The sequence below is a fragment of the Heloderma suspectum genome, chromosome 10, assembly GCF_057233095.1.
Source record: "Heloderma suspectum isolate Gila_16-S chromosome 10, 16-S_ref, whole genome shotgun sequence".
Classification (NCBI taxonomy): Eukaryota; Metazoa; Chordata; class Lepidosauria; order Squamata; family Helodermatidae; genus Heloderma; species Heloderma suspectum.
In genome coordinates, this window is record NC_139467.1 from 44,085,634 (window position 1) to 44,105,602 (window position 19,969).

At 49.4% G+C, this 19,969-nt stretch overlaps 1 protein-coding gene across 1 annotated transcript; it reads left to right on the plus strand.

Annotated features, from left to right (window-relative positions):
• The first annotated feature begins 6,005 nt into the window (after positions 1-6,005).
• On the plus strand, positions 6,006-12,069 carry NDUFS5 (NADH:ubiquinone oxidoreductase subunit S5). Its single transcript, XM_084816151.1, has 3 exons — positions 6,006-6,057; positions 9,407-9,624; positions 11,769-12,069. Exons 2-3 carry the CDS (start codon positions 9,409-9,411, stop codon positions 11,871-11,873), a joined length of 321 nt encoding a protein of 106 aa, XP_084672277.1. The 5' UTR covers positions 6,006-6,057; positions 9,407-9,408; the 3' UTR covers positions 11,874-12,069.
• The last annotated feature ends 7,900 nt before the right edge of the window (positions 12,070-19,969 follow it).

The window sequence follows — 19,969 nt, forward strand, 5'->3', positions numbered from 1 at the left end:
GCTCTTACTGCTAGTAACTACGCCTTAGGGAAGGGGGGGGGGGACCTTCTACGGAACCCTGGAGGGCCAGATTTGGCCCCTGGCCTGAGGTTCTACACCCCTGCTTTAAATATGAGAGCCAGTGTAGTGTAGTGGTGAGAGTGATGGACTGGGAGCCGGGAGATCCGGGTTCTAGTCCCCACTTGGCCATAGAAGCTCACTGGGCGACTTTGGGCCAGTCACAGACTCTCAGCCCAACCTACCTCACAGGGTTGTTGTTGTAAGGATAAAACGAGAGGAGGATAATGTAAGCCGCCTTGGGTTCCTTGCAAGAGGAAAAAAGGTGGGGTATAAATGCAATAAATAAATAAATAAATAATATGGTATGACAGACAGAAATTCAGCAGGTGAAGCTTTCCTTGGCTTACAGCTGGAGTAATGAGAAAAGACTCACCTGCTGGGTTTCTGCTTGTGGGGAGTAGTTTATCCAAACCTCCTTGCAGTAAGGTGGCCAACTGACCGAAAAACCCTTTTCGGTTTGCTCCTGTGTCTTTAAGGGCAGTCCTGTCTGCAGAAGTCAGCAGATGAACCTTCTCACAGCATGGAGGGAAACTTACCCCTGAAAGTCTGCACATCTAGCTGCCATGGAAGTCATAGCTTCAGTGGCCTGTTAAAATTATGGCAACTCAGTCTTACTGTCCCGGTATGAGAACAATACAACACAGCTTGCCCAAGCATAAAAGAGGCTGTAGCCTAGGGTCACTCAGAGACCCCGCGACAACTCCCTTGGGAAACGGGCGAAATGTGCTGCGGGGCACCCGAGCAGTTCCTCCCACAGTAGCGCAGCCCCTTCTGAAGGGGCTGCACTATTGGAGGAACTGCTTGGGTTGTATAACTTCTGGACCTCACTGCTGCGAGGGGCGGAGATGACAACTGGTTCAAGTGCCCTTTGGGTTCAGCACCTTGGCTAGCTTCGCATTCTAGCTGGTTCTGACTGAAACCCAGAATGGGTGCGCAGCCCGCCGCAATCGGAGCCGCCCGCCGCCACCGACGCCATCACTCACAGCATTGCGCTCGGCTCAGGTAATCCGTCCCCCAATCCCTGCACGGGCGGGGGGGGGAGATGCTCAGAACCAAGCCACAAAGGCACCCTATCGGAAGCCTCGCCTGGCCCCCCGCAACTGGTCCAGCATCGCAGCTCGAGAGCTCCCGGGCCGGAGCGCTCCCTTGGAAGCCTTAACTTCGCCGCGCTGTTCCCGCCTCTCGCCAGCAGAGGGCGCAGAGACGGGAGGGCGCCTTGCGAGGACCGAAGGGGAAGAAGCCATAGAGAGGAGGTGCGGGATGGCGCGGCCTCCACCTGCTGGCCGCTAGGGGGCGGGCGGCCCCGCGGCCATCTTCCCATGATATTGGCCGTTCTCTCCCATTGTTGTTGTTCAGTCGTTCAGTCGTGTCCGACTCTTTGTGACCCCATGGACCATAGCACGCCAGGCCTTCCTGTCCTGCGCTCTCTCCCGGAGCGTGCTCAAGTCCATGTTCATTGCATCCGTGATGCTATCTAGCCATCTCATCCTCTGCCGTCCCCTTCTCCTTTTGCCTTCAGTCTTTCCCAGCATCAGGGTCTTTTCCAGGGAGTTTTCTCTTCGCATTAGGTGGCCAAAATATTGGAGCTTCAGCTTCATTATCTGTCCTTCCAATGAGCACTCAGGGTTGATTTCCTTTAGGATGGACTGATTTGACCTCCTTGCAGTCCAGGGGACTCGTAAGAGTCTTCTCCAGCACCACAGTTCGAAAGCATCAATTCTTCGGCGCTCAGCCTTCCTTATAGTCCAGCTCTCACAGCCATACATTACTACTGGGAAAACCATAGCTTTGATTAGACGGACCTTTGTCGGCAAGGTGATGTCTCTGCTTCTGACTATGCTGTCTAGGTTGGCCATAGCTTTCCTCCCAAGGAGCAAGCGTCTTTTAATTTCATGGCTACAGTCACCGTCTGCGGTGATCTTGGAGCCCAAGAAAGTAAAATCTGTCACTGCTTCCATTTCTTCCCCTTCTATATGCCAGGAAGTGATGGGGCCAGATGCCATGATCTTAGTTTTTTTAATGTTGAGTTTCAAACCAGCTTTTGCACTCTCCTCTTTCACCCTCAACAAGAGGCTCTTGAGATCCTCTTCGCTTTCTGCCATTAGGGTGGTATCGTCTGCATATCGGAGGTTGTTGATAATTCTCCCAGCAATCTTAATTCCGACCTGTGATTCATCCAACCCGGCATTTCTCATGATGTACTCTGCATATAAGTTAAATAAGCAGGGCGACAATATGCAGCCTTGTCGTACTCCTTTCCCAATTTTGAACCAATCGGTTGTTCCATGTCTGGTTCTTACTGTTGCTTCTTGACCCTCGTACAGGTTTCTCAGGAGACAGGTAAGGTGGTCTGGTACTCCCATCACTTTAAGAATTTGCCACAGTTTGTTGTGATCCACACAATCAAAGGCTTTAGCGTAGTCAATGAAGCAGAAATAGACGTTTTTCTGGAATTCTCTTGCTTTCTCCATGATGCAGCGAATGTTGGCGATTTGATCTCTACTTCCTCTGCCTCTTCGGAACCCAGCTTGTACTTCCGGTAGTTCTCGGTTCGCATCCTGCTGAAGCCTAGCTTGTAGGATTTTGAGCATCACCTTGCTGGCATGTGAAATGAGCGCAATTGTGCGGTAGTTTGAACACTCTTTGGCATTGCCCTTCTTTGGAATTGGAATGTAAACTGACCTTTTCCAGTCTTGTGGCCACTGCTGAGTGTTCCAGATTTGTTGGCATATTGAATGCAGCACTTTAACAGCATCATCTTTTAGGATTTTAAATAGCTCAGCTGGGATACTGTCATCTCTGCTAGCTTTGTTGTTACTAATGCTTCCTAAGGCCCACTTGACTTCACTCTCGAGGATGTCCGGCTCAAGTTCAGTGACCGCACTATCATGGCTATCAGGGACATTCAGATCTTTCCTGTATAGTTCTTCTGTGTATTCTTGCCACCTCTTCATAATCTCATCTGCTTCTGTTAGGTCCCTGCCTTCTTTGTCCTTTATCATGCCCGTCTTTGCACAAAACGTTCCCTTGAGATCTCCAATTTTCTTGAAGAGATCTCTAGTCTTTCCCATTCTGTTGTTTTCCTCGATTTCTTTGCATTGTTTATTTAAGAAGGCCTTCTTGTCTCTCCTTGCTATTCTCTGGAACTCTGCATTCAGTTGGGTATATCTTCCCCTTTCTCCCTTGCTTTTCGCTTCCCTTCTTTCCTCAGCTACTTGTAAAGCCTCATCAGACAGCCACTTTGCTTTCTGGCATTTCTTTTTCTTTGGGATGGATTTCGTTGCTGTCTCCTGAACAATGTTACGGACCTCCGTCCATAGTTCCTCAGGCACTCTGTCTATCAGTTCTAATCCCTGAAATCTATTCCTCACCTCCACTGTATATTCATCAGGGATATGATTTAGGTCATACCTGAACGGTTTAGTGGTTTCCCCGACGTTCTTCAATTGAAGCCGAAATTTTGCAAGAAGCAGCTCATGATCTGAGCCATAGTCAGCTCCAGGTCTTGTTTTTACTGACTGTATGGAGCTTCTCCATCTTTGGCTGAAAGGACATAATCAATCTGATTTCGATATTGACCATCTGGTGATGTCCATGTGTAGAGTCGCCTCTTGTGCTGTTGGAAAAGCGTGTTTGCTATGATCAGCGTGTTCTCTTGGCAAAACTCTATTAGCGTTTGTCCTGCTTCATTTTGTACACCAAGGCCATGCTTGCCTGTTATCCCGGTGATTTCTTGACTTACTACTTTAGCATTCCAATCCCCTATGATGAAGAGGACATCTTTTTTTGGTGTTAGTTCTAGAAGGTGTTGTAGGTCTTCATAGAACCGATCAACCTCAGCTTCTTCGGCCTCAGTGGTTGGGGCATAGACTTGAATTACTGTGACGTTGAATGGTTTGCCTTGGATTCGTACTGAGATCATTCTATCGTTTTTAAGATTGTACCCCAGTACTGCTTTTCCCACCCTTTTGTTGACTATGAGTGCTACTCCATTTCTTCTAAGGGATTCTTGCCCACAATAGTAGATACGATGGTCACCTGAATTAAATTCGCCCATGCCTGTCCATTTTAGTTCGCTGATTCCCCAGATGTCGATGTTCAATCTTGCCATCTCATGTTTGACCACCTCCAGCTTACCTTGATTCATTGATCTGACATTCCAGGTTCCTAAACAATACTGTTCTTTACAGCATCGGATTTTCTTTTCACCACCAGACACATCCACAGCCGCTTCACTCTTTCTGGCGCTACTTGGAAATTCCCTCTGCTCTTCCCCAGTAGTATATTGGACCCCTTCCGACCTGAGGGGCTCATCTTCCAGCGTCATCTCTTTTAGCCTTGTGATACGTTCCATGGGGTTTTCTTGGCAAGGATACTGGAGTGGGTTGCCATTTCCTTCTCCAGTGGACCACATTTTGTCAGAACTCTCTGCCATGACCTGTCCGTCTTGGGTGGCCCTGCACGGCATAGCTTATGGCTTCGCTGAGTTACGCAAGCCCCTTCGCCACAACAGGGCAGTGATCTTGTGAAATCCCTACGTTCTCTCTATCCATATAGAAAAATTAGAGGGGCACACAGCCTAGACTTGCGGTTTCAGTAGGGCTTTTGGTGATTTACAGCGCCATCTTACACACGCCTACCCAGAAGGAACTCCCATTCACTTTCGTGAAGCTTACGCCTTGGTAAATGGGTATGTATAGGATCACAACCTTATTTATTTAGTTTTAGTTTTACCCAGTTAAGCCGCGACCAGCACCACGCTTCCTAGGGCGCACGCGCCTCTGCACCTGGTGGGGGCTGCCTGTGAGTAAACACGCAAGTCAGCGGAGCACGCGCGGGCGCTCCCGCGATGACGGCGCCTGGGGGTCCACAGCGTCGCGCCCTCCGCGAAGGGCCGGGCGCGCCGCGCCGCGGGGCTCCGAGGTCGCCGCTGTCGCGCGGAGCGCCCCTTGCCGCCGCCGGCTGGCGTGCCCGCTGCGCCGGCTCCTGGGCAGAGGCGCCTCGGTCGCTGACCGCGCGCGGGCATCCTTGAGCCCGGCCGCTGGAGCGCGCTCTGCGCGGGGCTGCCCGGGAAACAGCAGCTGCTGCAGAACGCTGCGACGAGGCTGTTGAGCGGAGCAGCCCCGGGCTGGAGGAGCCGCGCTGGCCGCCGGTTTGCTCCTGAGCCCGGTGCAGGGCACTGTTATGGGCACAGAAAGCCCGAAACGGCCTAGGTCGGGTTACCCGGAAGCCCCCCGCACGCGGGAGCACCGCGACCTCCAGGGGAGGCGCCTCCGCGCTGTCTGCGCCGCGCCCCGCAGATTCCGCCCGGCGGCGGCGCCGTCCCCGCGCCGGCCGCCTCCCTCTGGCGTGAGCTCCGCTCTGCGATACTCGGGCACTGGCCCTCACGTGCTTTTGGCAGTTATTAAAAAGGGAAGCGATATATAAATATTCTAAATAAAATAAATATCAATGGAGGACCACGTTGCAGGGCTGTTGTAAGCCACCCTTTCTCAGCCGGGGCTGCCTTGCTGTATGCAGATAATAAAGTCTTTCCACCGGGATGTGCATTATTTGGCAGAGTTTTTGCATTTAATGTTCAAAAACTCAACGAAAAATTGAGATTTCCAGACGAAGAAAGACCTTAGCAAAAGCACGAACAACACACGTGCCGCCCAGCCACCGCTATGCAAAATCCTGGATTTCTGCACTGGTCCCTGTGGGCCGCTCTCACTTCCGTTCCGGCCCACCCCCAATCCTGGGGAAGGGGGATTTTAAAACCGGATTCTTTAATCTGAGCCCGGAAGTCGTCTCAGCTCAGAGAGGCTGAGCGGGACCACGCCGTTTCTCATCTCTCTCTCCCATACATGCGCTTTACGGCGGCAGCGGCGGCTCGAGAGCCGTAGAGAAGGCGCGGCTGTCGTGAAAGCGGGCGGCTCGCATGACGGCAGCGCTGTCGTGAAAGCTCTGCAAGGGCGGCCGAGGAGGAGGGAAGCGTCCCTGCGCCGCCGGGAGGAGGTGGGGCGGGGCGCGAGCCCCCGTTGAAGTGTGGGGCGGGTCATGGGGGGCCCGGCAGGGCAGGGCAGGGCAGGGCAGGGCAGCGGGGGGTTCACGCCCCTCCGCTTCCACCTGGCGGGCGGCCGCCCAGCCGCTCCTCGGCGAGGAGCATTGAAAGTGGTGCCGGGGTTCGTCAGTGTGCTCGGGCGGGGCCTTTCCTGGGAGGCTTCTTGCGCATGGGGGGGCGGGTTAAGGAGCCGCAGGTGGTCTGGAGGGGGGAAGGACGGGCCCCTTCCCGCCCCTCAGCCGGGACAGGTGGGGTGGCTGTGCTCCCCGCACCCAGCCTTTGAGTGGAAAAACGGAACGGGAACTTATGCCGCATTTTCTGTCGTTCAGTCGTGTCCGACTCTTCGTGGCCCCGTGGACCACAGCACGCCAGGCCTCCCTGTCCTCTGCTCTCTCCCGGAGCGTGCTCAAGTCCATGTTCATCGCATCGGTGATGCTATCTAGCCATCCCGTCCTCTGCCGTCCCCTTCTCCTTTGCCTTCAGGCTTTCCCAGCATCAGGGAATGGATCCAGGGAGTTTTCTCTTCGCATTAGGTGGCCAAAATATTGGAGCTTCAGCTTCATTATCTGTCCTTCCAATGAGCACTCAGGGTTGATTTCCTTTAGGATGGACTGATTTGACCTCCTTGCAGTCCAGGGGACTCGTAAGAGTCTTCTCCAGCACCACAGTTCGAAAGCATCAATTCTTCGGCGCTCAGCCTTCCTTATAGTCCAGCTCTCACAGCCATACATTGCTACTGGGAAAACCATAGCTTTGATTAGACGGACCTTTGTCGGCAAGGTGATGTCTTTGCTTCTTACTATGCTGTCTAGGTTGGCCATAGCTTTCCTCCCCAGGAGCAAGCGTCTTTTAATTTCATGGCTACAGTCACCGTCTGCGGTGATCTTGGAGCCCAAGAAAATAAAATCTGTCACTGCTTCCATTTCTTCCCCTTCTATATGCCAGGAAGTGATGGAGCCAGATGCCATGATCTTAGTTTTTTTAATGTTGAGTTTCAAACCAGCTTTTGCACTCTCCTCTTTCACCCTCAACAAGAGGCTCTTTAGATCTTCTTTGCTTTCTGCCATTAGGGTGGTATCGTCTGCGTATCTGAGGTTGTTCATAATTCTCCCGGCAATCTTAATTCCGACCTGTGATTCATCCAACCCGGTGTTTCTCATGATGTACTGTGCATATAAGTTAAATAAGCAGGGCGACAATATGCAACCTTGTTGTACTCCTTTCCCAATTTTGAACCAATCGGTTGTTCCATGTCTGGTTCTTACTGTTGCTTCTTGACCCTCGTACAGGTTTCTCAGGAGACAGGTAAGGTGGTCTGGTACTCCCATCACTTTCAGAATTTGCCACAGTTTGTTGTGATCCACACAATCAAAGGCTTTAGCGTAGTCAGTGAAGCAGAAATAGACGTTTTTCTGGAATTCTCTTGCTTTCTCCATGATGCAGCGAATGCTGGCGATTTGATCTCTAGTTCCTCTGCCTCTTCGGAACCCAGCTTGTACTTCCGGTAGTTCTCGGTTCACATGCTGCTGAAGCCTAGCTTGTAGGATTTTGAGCATCACCTTGCTGGCATGTGAAATGAGCGCAATTGTGCGGTAGTTTGAACACTCTTTGGCATTGCCCTTCTTTGGAACTGGAATGTAAACTGACCTTTTCCAGGCTTGTGGCCACTGCTGAGTGTTCCAGATTTGTTGGCATATTGAATGCAGCACTTTAACAGCATCATCTTTTAGGATTTTAAATAGCTCGGCTGGAATACTGTCATCTCCGCTAGCTTTGTTGTTACTAATGCTTCCTAAGGTCCACTTGACTTCACTCTCTAGGATGTCCGGCTCAAGTTCAGTGACCGCACTATCATGGCTATCAGGGACACTAAGATCTTTCCTGTATAGTTCTTCTGTGTATTCTTTCCACATCTTCTTAATGTCATCTGCTTCTGTTAGGTCCCTGCCTTCTTTGTCCTTTATCATGCCCGTCTTTGCTCAAAATGTTCCCTTGAGATCTCCGATTTTCTTGAAAAGATCTCTAGTCTTTCCCATTCTGTTGTTTTCCTCGATTTCTTTGCATTGTTCATTTAAGAAGGCCTTCTTGTCTCTCCTTGCTATTCTCTGGAACTCTGCATTCAGTTGGGTATATCTTCCCCTTTCTCCCTTGCTTTTCGCTTCCCTTCTTTGCTCAGCTACTTGTAAAGCCTCATCAGACAGCCACTTTGCTTTCTTGCATTTCTTTTTCTTTGGGATGGATTTCGTTGCTGCCTCCTGAACAATGTTACGGACCTCTGTCCATAGTTCCTCAGGCATTCTGTCTATCAGGTCTAATCCCTGAAATCTATTCCTCACCTCCACTGTATATTCATAAGGGGTATGATTTAGGTCATACCTGAATGGTTTAGTGGTTTTCCCTACATATATGGTTAAGGGTGTGAAATCCTTTATGTGTTTCTTAGCAAGCATGCAGAATTGTAGTGTTTGGTATATTTATCTGTTATTTATATGCTGTCTTTTTTCCTCGTGCAAGGAACCCAAGGTGGCTTACACGGTCCTCCTCCTCTCCGTTTTATCTTTATAACAATCCTGTGAGGTGGGTTAGACTGAGAGTCAGTGACTGGCCCAAAGTCACCCCAGGGAACTTCATGACTGCATGGGGACTAGAACCCATGTCTCTCCAGCCCCAACCCTCTAACCACACTGGCACTGTGTTATTTATGCAGTTTAGAAGTATAGCAGCATTTTCGTTGTTCAGTGGTTCAGTCGTGTCCAACTCTTCGTGACCCCATGGACCATAGCACGCCAGGCCTTCCTGTCCTGCGCTCTCTCCTGGAGTGTGCTCAAGTCCATATTCATTGCATCAGTGATGCTATCTAGCCATCTCGTCCTCTGCCGTCCCCTTCTCCTTTTGCCTTCAGTCTTTCCCAGCATCAGGGTCTTAGTTTTATACAAATGATAGTTACATGTGTTGGGGACAGAGCAGCAAGCTGATATGACCAAGAGGTATCTAAACACATCTGGGGTGGAGGGTGGGAGTTTCAAAGTAGAAACCATTGGTATTGTAATAAACAAATGGAAAAATATTTTTTTTAAATTTATCTTGATTTAGATATAGTCTTTCATTTCTGGCAGTATTAACTAGTCACAGAAGAAACCATACAAAAACTTGCAATTAATATGCACTAGGGGCATGTGTTGGATTCGTCCAAATCCAGAACCAAATCAGGCTGACTTGGACAGATTTGGGATAATCTCAGGAATTTGTCTCTTCTGTAGCATGCCTCGCTGTGCAATTCTTTTTCTTGACCTCTCCCCTCAGCCATGCCATTTCTCGATCTCCAAAACCAACTGGGAATCGACCTTGACAAATGGATTCTCATGCAAAGTTCCAAGCAGCCCAACAGACAAGCCAGTGTGTGTCACACCTTTGAAAAGGAGTGGCTGGAGTGCGCTGATGGCATCGGGCTGACACGTGCGAGCCGGGAGTGCACGCAGGAGAAGGAAGACCTTTTCGAATGTATGAACAGGCACAAAATGGTAAGGGAGAGAACAGCCACAGCGGACAGAGAATTTGAGGGGGCTGGATTGTCATTTTACTTGTGACTTCTGAGCCATTGTGTCAGAGAAAAGAAGCACGCACACAGCTCGGATTACTGCTGCAGCGATAAACTACGGCTTGGAGGTCCTGCCACAGCTCACTGCCACTTCCAGTGGGATACTTGAAAGAGATAGTGTGAATAGTTTCAGGGGGGCGGGGGGGGGGAGAAGAAATGTAGCTAGTTCTCTTTATCTGGCCATAGATAGTTTGGTAGGGAGCTCATTTCACAGGCAGAAGTCTCTCTCCTTTCCTGGATGCCATGCAGACGCTTGTCTTCCCAGCTTGTGGGAGTAATCAACTGATTTGTCATTGGGCTCCAAAAAAGTGGATGACTTGGGGTAAGGAAGTTGCCTTTGTCCTAAGTCAGAGGTGGGGAACCTTTAGCCCTCCAGATGTTGGACTCCAATTCCCACTAGCTCCAGCTAGCCTGCACAATGGGTGAGGGATGATGGAAGCAGCAGCTGCATTTCTGGTGGGCTGCAGGTTCCCCAGCCCTGTCCTGTATGATGTTCCCTGTTCCAGACACCATGTGTGGTGTGCTGAAGCCGGGCTGCCTAGACTGGCCTCTGGGGGCTGGGCTGGAGGGCAGTCTTGTCTTGCAGTGGGTAGTTGGACCAGATGGCTGTTTGGTCATTTCTGACTTGGGCATTTCAGGTGTGCTTTGATCACTTTTTCTGGGGGCAGGGGTGGGCTTCATGTGTGTTCTTTTGTTAAGTCTCTAAGAGCACAATCCTATAGAGATAGACGGGCACCTATGGCCTCCTATGAAGTTGGAGGCAACTGCCTATCCAGTGCAGGGCGGAGGCAGCACGGAGGAGAGGGTTCCCTCCATGCTGCAGCCGCCCTGCACTTTGCCTTAGATTCACATTTTTGCACGTCTAAGTGAGGCTTCCGGGAGGGGGCAGGAACAGGGCTGGAGACCACATAGGAAGCTGTCTGAAACAGCTTCCATGGTCTCCTCCCATCCCTGCCCCAGGAACGCCCCATTTTCACCCCTCTGTGCTCTCTGTTATGAGCATGGTGGCAGTGGCACGGTTCTCTCTGCCCTGGCTGTGAAGGGAGAGGGGGCAGGGAGCACGGTTGCCTGGCTACAAGTGCGTAGCGCTGTCTACGAGCTTGTAGCTGGGAAACCGAAAAATCCTGTCTCCCCCAGATGCTGTCTAGGGGACATAGGATTGCTCTCTAAATATTTCTAAATGTAAGTAGGGAGAAATGTTAAATATTTCAATTAAATTTAATTGTCCCAGCTTTTTTATTGTTTTCATCATGTACCAGGTGTTGCTGCACCAAAGTGCCTCTTTCCTCCTGCCCCACCATCTGTTGTAATCAAAGCAGACCTCCCATGACTGGGTTCCTCCAGTTTCCATAGCTGAGAGAGGACAGATAGCAGACGTACCTTGCTTTGTGGCAAGAAGAAATTGGCAGTCCATGTGAAAGGTTGTCCTGTACAGGGCCCTATCCAAACCCTTAGTTAGCAAGGTTTGACCTGGCTGCCAACAGATAGAGACACTTCGAATTGAACAGCGCAAGGGTGAGAGCAGCTTAGGACCTACTTTTAACCCCAAACTGGAACATGGAGACATCCTATTGATATTTTCTTTGTACATGTCCCATCTTTTTCCTTTTGTTCCTACAGTAGCCTGATGCAAAGGAGGACAGTAGAGGTTGTATATTTCTTTCTACTTGTGTAGAAGAGGGAATCTTGGCAGGTGCATCTTCTCATGTAGGGGTGAGGAAACCTTCTATTGCTGCAGTCTACACAACCACTAGGAAAAGGAGCTCCATCTTCTTTTGTATCTGGTCACCCCCCCCCCCCCCAGTCTTTTCTCCCCTCTAAATGAAACCTGAACAGAACGATGCCACCAGTGTGACCTGCAATCTGCATGTGGGACTGGGTCACCAGTAGAAGACCAATGAATAAGAGCACATTAAGGGGATTGTTAAATTGAAGTTAACTTTGAGCCCTTCAGTGACAGGAACACGTCTGATTTCTGTACAGATGGCTCCATGTTCTGACCAGCAGGACAGGACAAGTTTAAACTTGGAAGACAGATTCACAACTCTTTTCCTTTTCCTCTGGCAGATAAAGCGTCTGATGGCTATCACTGCACAGAAGAAGAAGCTGATAAAGGAAGGGAAGTACACCCCACCTGACTACCATGGTGGCAAGCCAGAGACCACGCCTTGAACTGCTGCTGCTGATCCTGAAGGCAGCAGAGTAAAGCACTTCCCAGGCCCCCTGCAGCTCTTGTTTTTCATGAGCTGTGGTGGAGCCAAGTGGCTTTGACCCTTTTCCTCTGGCTTCCCAGTGCTGGCTGCTTGTAGGCCAAGTGCAGCTGCTGTCTGTCCCTGGCTTGAATAAAATTCCCCCTTTGGGCCTTGAATGTGGCTGATTGAGGTTTTTCACTTTCATGATTACAAAGGTGCAACCAGCCATTTTCGGAGGGAGTGTGGAATGCACAAAGAGGAAGGAATATACCTAAGGAGGATACCTAAGATCTAGATCTTGGTGGGGAACCTTTTTCAGCCCAGCAGCCAAATTCCAATCTGGGAAAGGTCTGGTGGTTGTGGGGGGCACATTCCATCTGTGGGCACAGCCAAATGCAGAGTGGGTCAGACTAAAATATGATTCTATCAGTGTTAACCCTACTCAGAAGTAAGCAGGATTGAATCACTCAGCACCTTCCTCTCCAGACCCCACCCTGATCTCTCCCTGGCAGGGAAAAGGTCTTATCTCCAGTCAGCGGCTGGTGAGAGGAAGTGCTTTTCCCAGCTGGCATGCTGGATGGGGAACCACCACGGGCCAGATGTGACCCGCAAGCTGGAAGTTCCCCATGTCTGATCTAGATGCCGAAAAGGCTCACCTCCTTTCAGGTGCTGCTTCTTCCTGCTGTCTCAGACAAGCTTATCCATCCATTTATTTATTACATTTATATCATTCCCGTATACCATGGAGCTTTAGGTGACATATACGTTTCCCTCCCTGATTTTATCCTCCCAACAACGCTGTGTAGTAGCTTAGGCTAAGAGAGAGGGACTGGCTCAAGGTCCCCCAGCGAGCTTCATGGCTGAGTGAGGAATTGGGCCTCAGTCTCCCTGGTTTTAGTCTGGCACTCTAACCACTACACCAGACTGGCTCCATTAGCTCCTGCCTCCCACCCCATCACTATGACTGGGGTCGCACAATACAACAACCCCCCATGGGCAGCCTGTTTTCTGCAGGGAGGCTTATTTTTCGCAAACAAGCTACACAGAGAACCCATGGCTTGTTACAGGGTTGTTTGTCATGGTGGCTTGTGTCATCCAAACCTGGGAGACCGATTTTATCATGGGTTGTTGTGATCGGCTACACAGCTGCTCGGCAAGAGCAGCCAAAAAGCCCATGCTCCTTGCGATCTCTCCAGCGACTGCCCTTCCAGCAATGCCAAAATGGCACTTTGCAAGGACCATCACTTGTTTCCCAGCTTCTTTTTTTAATAAAAATTGGTGCCTCAAAATGTGCAATTGGGGTCATAATGTTGTTATTATCGTAGGTCTTTCCCAAGTGCTCAAGTGTGCACTTACTGGCTGTCCGACACGCGTAGTCTTGCCTGGTCAAGTTCTTTGTGTGCTTCAGCTGCCAAAGGAAGCAGGGAAGTGGAGTAAGTAACATACAAGGAAATTAACAAGACGAGGTTGCGTATAGTTGTGAAGGACCAGGGGAGAAATAATAAAGGAGTCCAGTAACGCAATTCAGAAGTGCTGAAAATGAGGTGGGGACAGGACCAAAGGTTAGCAGAGTGGGGAATGAGATAGATCTAGACAGGTATGACCCACGGGGCACTACAGGCTATCGGGAAGTTCTCTTGCACAATGAATGGAAGTTGTGCCTGAGTGGCTTCTTGGGAGGGATATGTGCGCTATTTGAGCGCTCTCCTTCAGGCTAGCCCTGTTGCATCCAACTTCCTGCTCCTTCACTTCCAGCTGACCTGGATTTTCCTTGTTCCTTCCACCGTATGCATTGCTAATTCACATCTTGTCCTGCCGAGAATTGTTGCAAGCTGCCTGGATTGAGGCTGTGTTGCCCCTATGGCTTGTACAGTGCCTTGCCCTCTCGACGTTGTGTAAATAGTAGCAGTTTCCCATTGCACAGAGCCAAATGGGGATTCTCTCTTGAGCAGTTGAGTTCTGAGAGCAATGTCTGACTCTGTAATATAGTCTGAGCACAGCAGCTAATTGTGGCAACAGGCTACCCATTTTTCCTGACTTTTTTTCTCATCAATAGAAGTTTATTGCTATTGGGAAGAGTTGAAGAGGCTGTGAGATGGGGATGAGGGTCAAAGCCTTCTGGGATTTTGGTCAGGAAAAAGGGGGGCTGGACAGCCCAGGCCAGAGGGAGCATTACAGTGAACTTGGCCTGGCGCCTTCTTGGTAAGAGCTAGGAGAATGCAGTGATTCTGCAGGAGGGCAAAGGGTGAGATTTGAGGGTGGGACTTAGCTCTCTGAACATCTTGGCATTTATAGATTTAAAGCAAAACAGCAGCAAAACAAGTTTCTAGCCTTTGAGGCTGCAGAGTCACTTGAAATCATGTGGGTGACACTTGCAGAAATCTCAGACGCTGGGGCAGGGGGACGAATGCCATTCTGGGGGCGGGGCGGCTTCGGTCTGCTGCTAGAGGATCATGCCCCCTCACAGCGCTACTAAAAGCAGTTATACAGCATAATAAACACTGCAGAATAAATTATGCAAAATAAGGGAATGGAAGTAAACGTGTGCGGTTTGTATAGGGTGTAGAATTTAGCATTTCTTCGTATAACTTATTCTGCAACGTTTGTTATTTTGTGTAACTTGTTTAATTTTGTGTAACTTGTAGTAATTCATGATGAGGCATGAATTTGGCATGGGCCCAGAACTTCAATGAATATTAAATCTGGGATGCGCACAACCTTGCTCTTAAGTTGTGGCTTGCGTTGCTTTCGTTCCAGCAGTGGCAACAGAAGCGATGTAGTCTCCGCCTGGGGGGGATTACAAGAGACCTTACTAATGCCCCCACTACCACTGTGTGCTTGCAGTCTAGAAATGACAAAACACGTTCTCTAATAACAACTTAAGAAAATGAGCACATTTTCTTATGTAGTCCATGTGCTTGGAGCTGCAGTAGCTGGATTAGCTTGTAAAGTTTGGAACCGTGTTTGGCAAAGCATACACAGATGTGTTGGACTATAACTCTGTCCCCAGACAGCATTGCAGTGATGATGGGAATTGTACTCCAGTGCATCTGAAGGGTGCCAGGTTGGGAAAGGGTGCTATAGATGATATTGTTGCATTCAGTAAAGCCAGTTGGCGGGGGGGAGGTCCAGGCTGTGGACTTCTTTGCCTCATAGGTCTTCAGAGAAAGGTTAAACAGTGGCTTGTGTAGGATGCAAGTGGGCCAGGATGCGTCTCACAGCAGCCTGTGAGACTGGGTGGCCCAGCAGGGTCCCGTCCGAGGCCTTCATGCTTGACTGGCTCTTCTCTTAGAATTATAGGATTGGAAGGGGCCAGTAGGCCACTGAGTCCACCCCTCCCCCTACCCCCAATCCCTTGATTCCGTTTCTGGACTTCAAGCAATATTGTTTTAGGAGACATCATGCGCTCCTCCAAGTTGTAAAATATGCAGGGACTGACAATCTGCCTGCTTTATCTTCTGTGATATCTGCATAGAAATTTGCAGATCACAGCAAGCTGGAGAATTTAAAGGAAGCAGCAGGCACTCCTGCCTGGAGTGACTTGCGTTTGCTTAAATCCAGTGAGCTCCAGGGTGGGATTCTGTTCCCTTCGGCCCTGCCCACCAGCCCAGAACCGTCAGCTGTCCTCTGCCAGGAAGCAACGGTCATTTGCTTTTAAGCCACATCTGTCGCTCCAGTTAGCTCACAGAGTTCCCTTGAGGTTCCATATCTCTATATGTGGCTGGCAGGCAGCGTGTTTGTCCTGCGTGTGGTTGTGTGTGCCTATGTACAGTCACTCCACCTTCGGCCTCCTACTGAATTGTACATAGCAACAACTGCCACGTGATGACAGTTTACATGTAGCAAACTCGTTCTGTGTGCTTCCTTATGTAGTCAGAATAGCACCATTCTGTCACAGCCAGGTGATTTTAGACTCTGGACTAATGGTGTTACAGGCTGCCGTCCCACCCTCCTTTTAGACAGCTGTGTATATTACCTCAGTTTTGGAGTGCACAACTAACATTTCTCTCCCCCCTGACATTCCATGCTTTACAACTGCTTTCACGTTCCTGATATGTTAAGAGCAAAACATTTTTTTAAGTGTTTGTCAATCCTGATATATGTATGTACGTACGCTGAGCATATGCAGTTTTGCACTTAAATCATAGCACTATCATGACCAGCGGGATAAAATGGAGTTTGCTTGTGCTGCCCTGATCCTAAATACATTTACTTGGGAGTAAGCACTATTTGGCTGTAAAAAAGAGAGAGGGAATACATTTTAAAATTAAAAATAATAAAATGGACATCTGTAACCTTGTGCAATCTATGGTGGCCAGGTGTCCTACCTTTGGCGATGCATTCCTTTTTTGGCAATGTGTAAGCGGCCGCCTCAATGTGCATGCCAGCCCACCCATGAATCTGTCCCCTGGCTATATAAAGCCTTTTAAAAATAAGAAAGGGTGCTGAGGCAAGCAGCATCAGTCCTGGTGGGCCTGGTATGCCCATGCTGGCCCAGGTGCTGGTGCCAGGCCTGTGTGCCACTGTCCCCATCACCTGCTGCTCTCTGGGTGGTCATTGGGGGGGGGGGGCTTGGCTATGTGGCCCTGGACCTCCGCCTCCAGGCCTAGGTCCTAGCTATGAGGCAAGTACTACAATAATGGAATCTTGGGAAGGAGGAGGAAGGACAGGTGGGACAGTTAAGAGGTGGCTGGAAGGAGGGAGGGGAGTTAAGCCAGATTGAATGAGGAGGGAGCTGAGCTGGACAGTAGGACTGGGCAGAAACTGGTTTTGGACAGGGATGCTGGCGGTGAAGAACTGGATGTGGAGAGAATGTCATGGGACAGAATGGCCATGAGGAGCAGGTAGACTGGGAGGCCTGCAGCAAAAGAACGAGACAGAGAAAGACATAGTTCATCAACTGTCTTAAAGAATAAGTTATAGATCTCCAGTGACAAAGAAAGCCAGAAAGTGAACTGTTACAATAGTTAAAAGAGTTAGTAGTGGTTACAGGGATATTAGAGTATTGTTAGCTTTGTGGTTAATGTTCATAAAAATTGTAATTCTCTTAACATTGATAAATATTGCTAACGTTTATCAGTGTCTGCTGGAATTTGTCCAGCACCTATCAGATTGTCCTATGAAGAACCATCACAGCTGCACCAGTGCTCTCACAAGAGGGAGGGATCAGCAGGGTTGGGTTGCAGAATGTGGCTTGAATTGCAGCAGGTCCAAGGCTTGCAGAAGTACAAACAAATTTAGAAAAAAACCCTGGCGGGGGGGGGGGGGGCCCTCCCTGCACAGAACAGCCCAAATGAGGACTGCGCCTGCTCAGTGGGCACAGAGTGCGGGCTGACTGTTGGGGAGGAGAAAGGTGGAAAACCAGTGTGGAGCGGGAGGGGATGGAATGGAGTAGCCTAAGATTGGGCAGGCCTAGCTGGCTGGCACCCCGTGCAGGAGCAGTCCATATTTCAACACTTTGTTGCAGGTCACAGTGTCCACAGGAAAGGGCAAGGGGGGCAGCTGCTCCCACCCCCCATGAGCCATAATCATCACATTCCCAGCTTTCATTAAAAACAACAACCCAAATCTCTAGCCCTTGTGGAACCCGAGAAATGAGGCAAAATGTGCCACCACTATTCTGCCTATTCATTTGGTGAGAAACTAGCCTGGCCCCACCTTTTACTATTTTCAGCCAATGAACGGACTCATAGCAATGGCTAACACACCCATCTGGGTATGTTAACCATTCTGGATGCATTAAGCCTTTTAGGGTCTTCCCTGTTAGGAATTGCAGCCTCATAAAAAAGAAATTAGAAATTCAGGAGTTTCCTGTAGCTGCGTTTGGGCAGTAGTCTTATTTTTTTAATTGGATTTGATTTATATCCCGCCTTTCTATCAAAAAATGGCACTCAAGGTGGCTTACAGGCATAATTAAAATTGATTAGGGGTGCAATCCTATTGAGATAGTCTACACCCCCCCAAGTCGGAACCTGCCAAGTATCCAGTGCAGGGCGGTCATAGCATGGAGGCGATCCTTGCCTCCGTGCTCTGGCTATCCTGCATTTTTGGCTAGGCAGCCAATTTTGGCTGCTTAGCCACAGCTTTGGGGAGGGAGAGGGACGGAGGATGTGCGGCACATGGGAAACTGCATAAAGCGGCTTCCACAGTCTCCTCCCCTCTCTGCCCCCTTTCCCCCGTCTCCACGCTTCATTTCCGAGCACGGAGACGGAGCTGGCACAGAGAGAACCCTGCCTGCTACAAGGGGGCAGGGAGCACGGTTTCTGGGAACTACACCCGGAGCCCTGGCTGAGATCTCAGTTCCCAGAAACCCAAAAGTCCTATGGCCCTCTAGACAGTGTCTAGTGGCCATAGGATTGCTCCCGCCAGCAATAAAAAGATTAAAATACAATAAAAACACTGTCATTCCCATTTTGCCGGGGAAGAGGGAAGGGAGTTAGAGTCGTGTAAGACAATTCTGCAGTTTAATCCAGTGCTGTTATCCAGTCTCCTAATGTGTTGGTGTTTTAGGGAAATGCAGATGGGGCTGCAGAGTTGATTGCAGCGGCAGCACCATTTTGTTAAGGGTTACAGGGAATTATGATTTATATAGCTTTAAGAGGACCTTCCATTTTAGCTCTTGCAGGAGACCCCAGTGGAACTCTCCCCATCTCTCTTAGAGCAGGCTTTGACGCTGACATAGTGTGCCACATAGCACCACAGAAGTTAGTGTTTTCTCAGGTATTGTAGAAATGAGAAACCTTTTGTGAAGGTACCTGAATCACTGTATGTTGCCTGCAGAGCAGAGCAAGCTGAGCAGTTCAATCCCCTTCCCAATTTTAACCACATCCTTCACCCCTGTAATGGCAGTTGGCTTAAAGGAAGAACTGAGGGTTTCAGAGGAGGGTGGGAAGGCACAGAGAAACAACAGCAGGGTAGACCGGGTATACACATTTCTCAGAGGCCAGGTCTACCTACCTTGGCAGACCTGGTACCCAGGCCTTATAGCCCAGTCACCAGATCTACCAGAAATGGTAGACTTGTTCTCTGATGCTATCAGGGTTTTTAAAAAACGTATAACTGAACACAAAATGTGCAGTTCCAGGAAAAATATGCAATTCCAAAGGACATTGCTGCAGTTCAGAATTCAAGCCATGCAAAAGTTGTATTCTTAGCTGCTGTAAAAACTGGCTGATAACAACATGAAAAGCAGTGGGAGTAGGCCAGGCTCCTCCAGAACCCTCAACCCTGATCACGCCTGCCCATTTCTGCACCCGCTGCTAAAGGTGCTCTCCACAGACTCGACCAGTACTCTCTGGAGCCACCTTCCCCAACCTGGTGCCCTCCAGATGTTTTATACTTCAACTCCAAACAGCCCCAGCCAGCATGTCCGATGGTGAGGAATGTTGGGAGTTGTAGTCCAAAACATCTGGGGGACACCAGGCTGCGGAAGGCTGCTCTAGAGAGTGTTCACCAATGTTTCCAAGATGAAGGAATTCATTACAGGACAAGTCATGTGAAGTTATCAGTACTATAAGGGCAGTGATGCCACAAAATATCTGATACAATATTCTTAAGACAGCTGAACTGTGTTTGTGCATTTCAGGAGCTTTCCCTTGTTCCTAGGTTTGTTTGTTTTTAAAACGCAAATGAAGTTTTGTTGGAGTTCATGATGCTTCTTGAAGATCACACTCTTCTGCATTAGTGCTGTTCAGCTCCCAGGATCTTCTACTACTCTGTGTAGGCTTCTAAATGACATGGAATGTGACACTAAGCAACAAAGCACACATGGAAGGAAAATGCAGAGGTGAGTTGTAGGGGTGCACACGCTGTGTGGGAATCACAACCACAAGCCGCTATGCAGTCCCCACTCCCTCACCCGAAAAATTCCTGTGGTTGCCCTTGTTGCAGGGTCCCACTTGTTTATAATTAGTTTTCATGTGAAATACAGTATAGTGCAGAATCCTTCCAGCAAAGCTGAGTTCCCTGCTACGGTATTATCACTGATAATGGAAAGATTTGAAGCAAATTGAAGTGCAAATCGCTCAGCCTCTTTCTAACTCCCCGCAAGGGAGAGGAAAGGAGGAAGAGAAAACA

What these genes read in the sequence shown, in the direction of transcription:
- NDUFS5 (XM_084816151.1), top strand. Translation starts at nt 9,409, where the DNA reads ATGCCATTTCTCGATCTCCAAAACCAACTGGGAATCGACCTTGACAAA. An exon ending in GTATGAACAGGCACAAAATG is followed by an intron (nt 9,625 to 11,768) that starts GTAAGGGAGAGA and finishes TTCCTCTGGCAG; the next exon opens with ATAAAGCGTCTGATGGCTAT.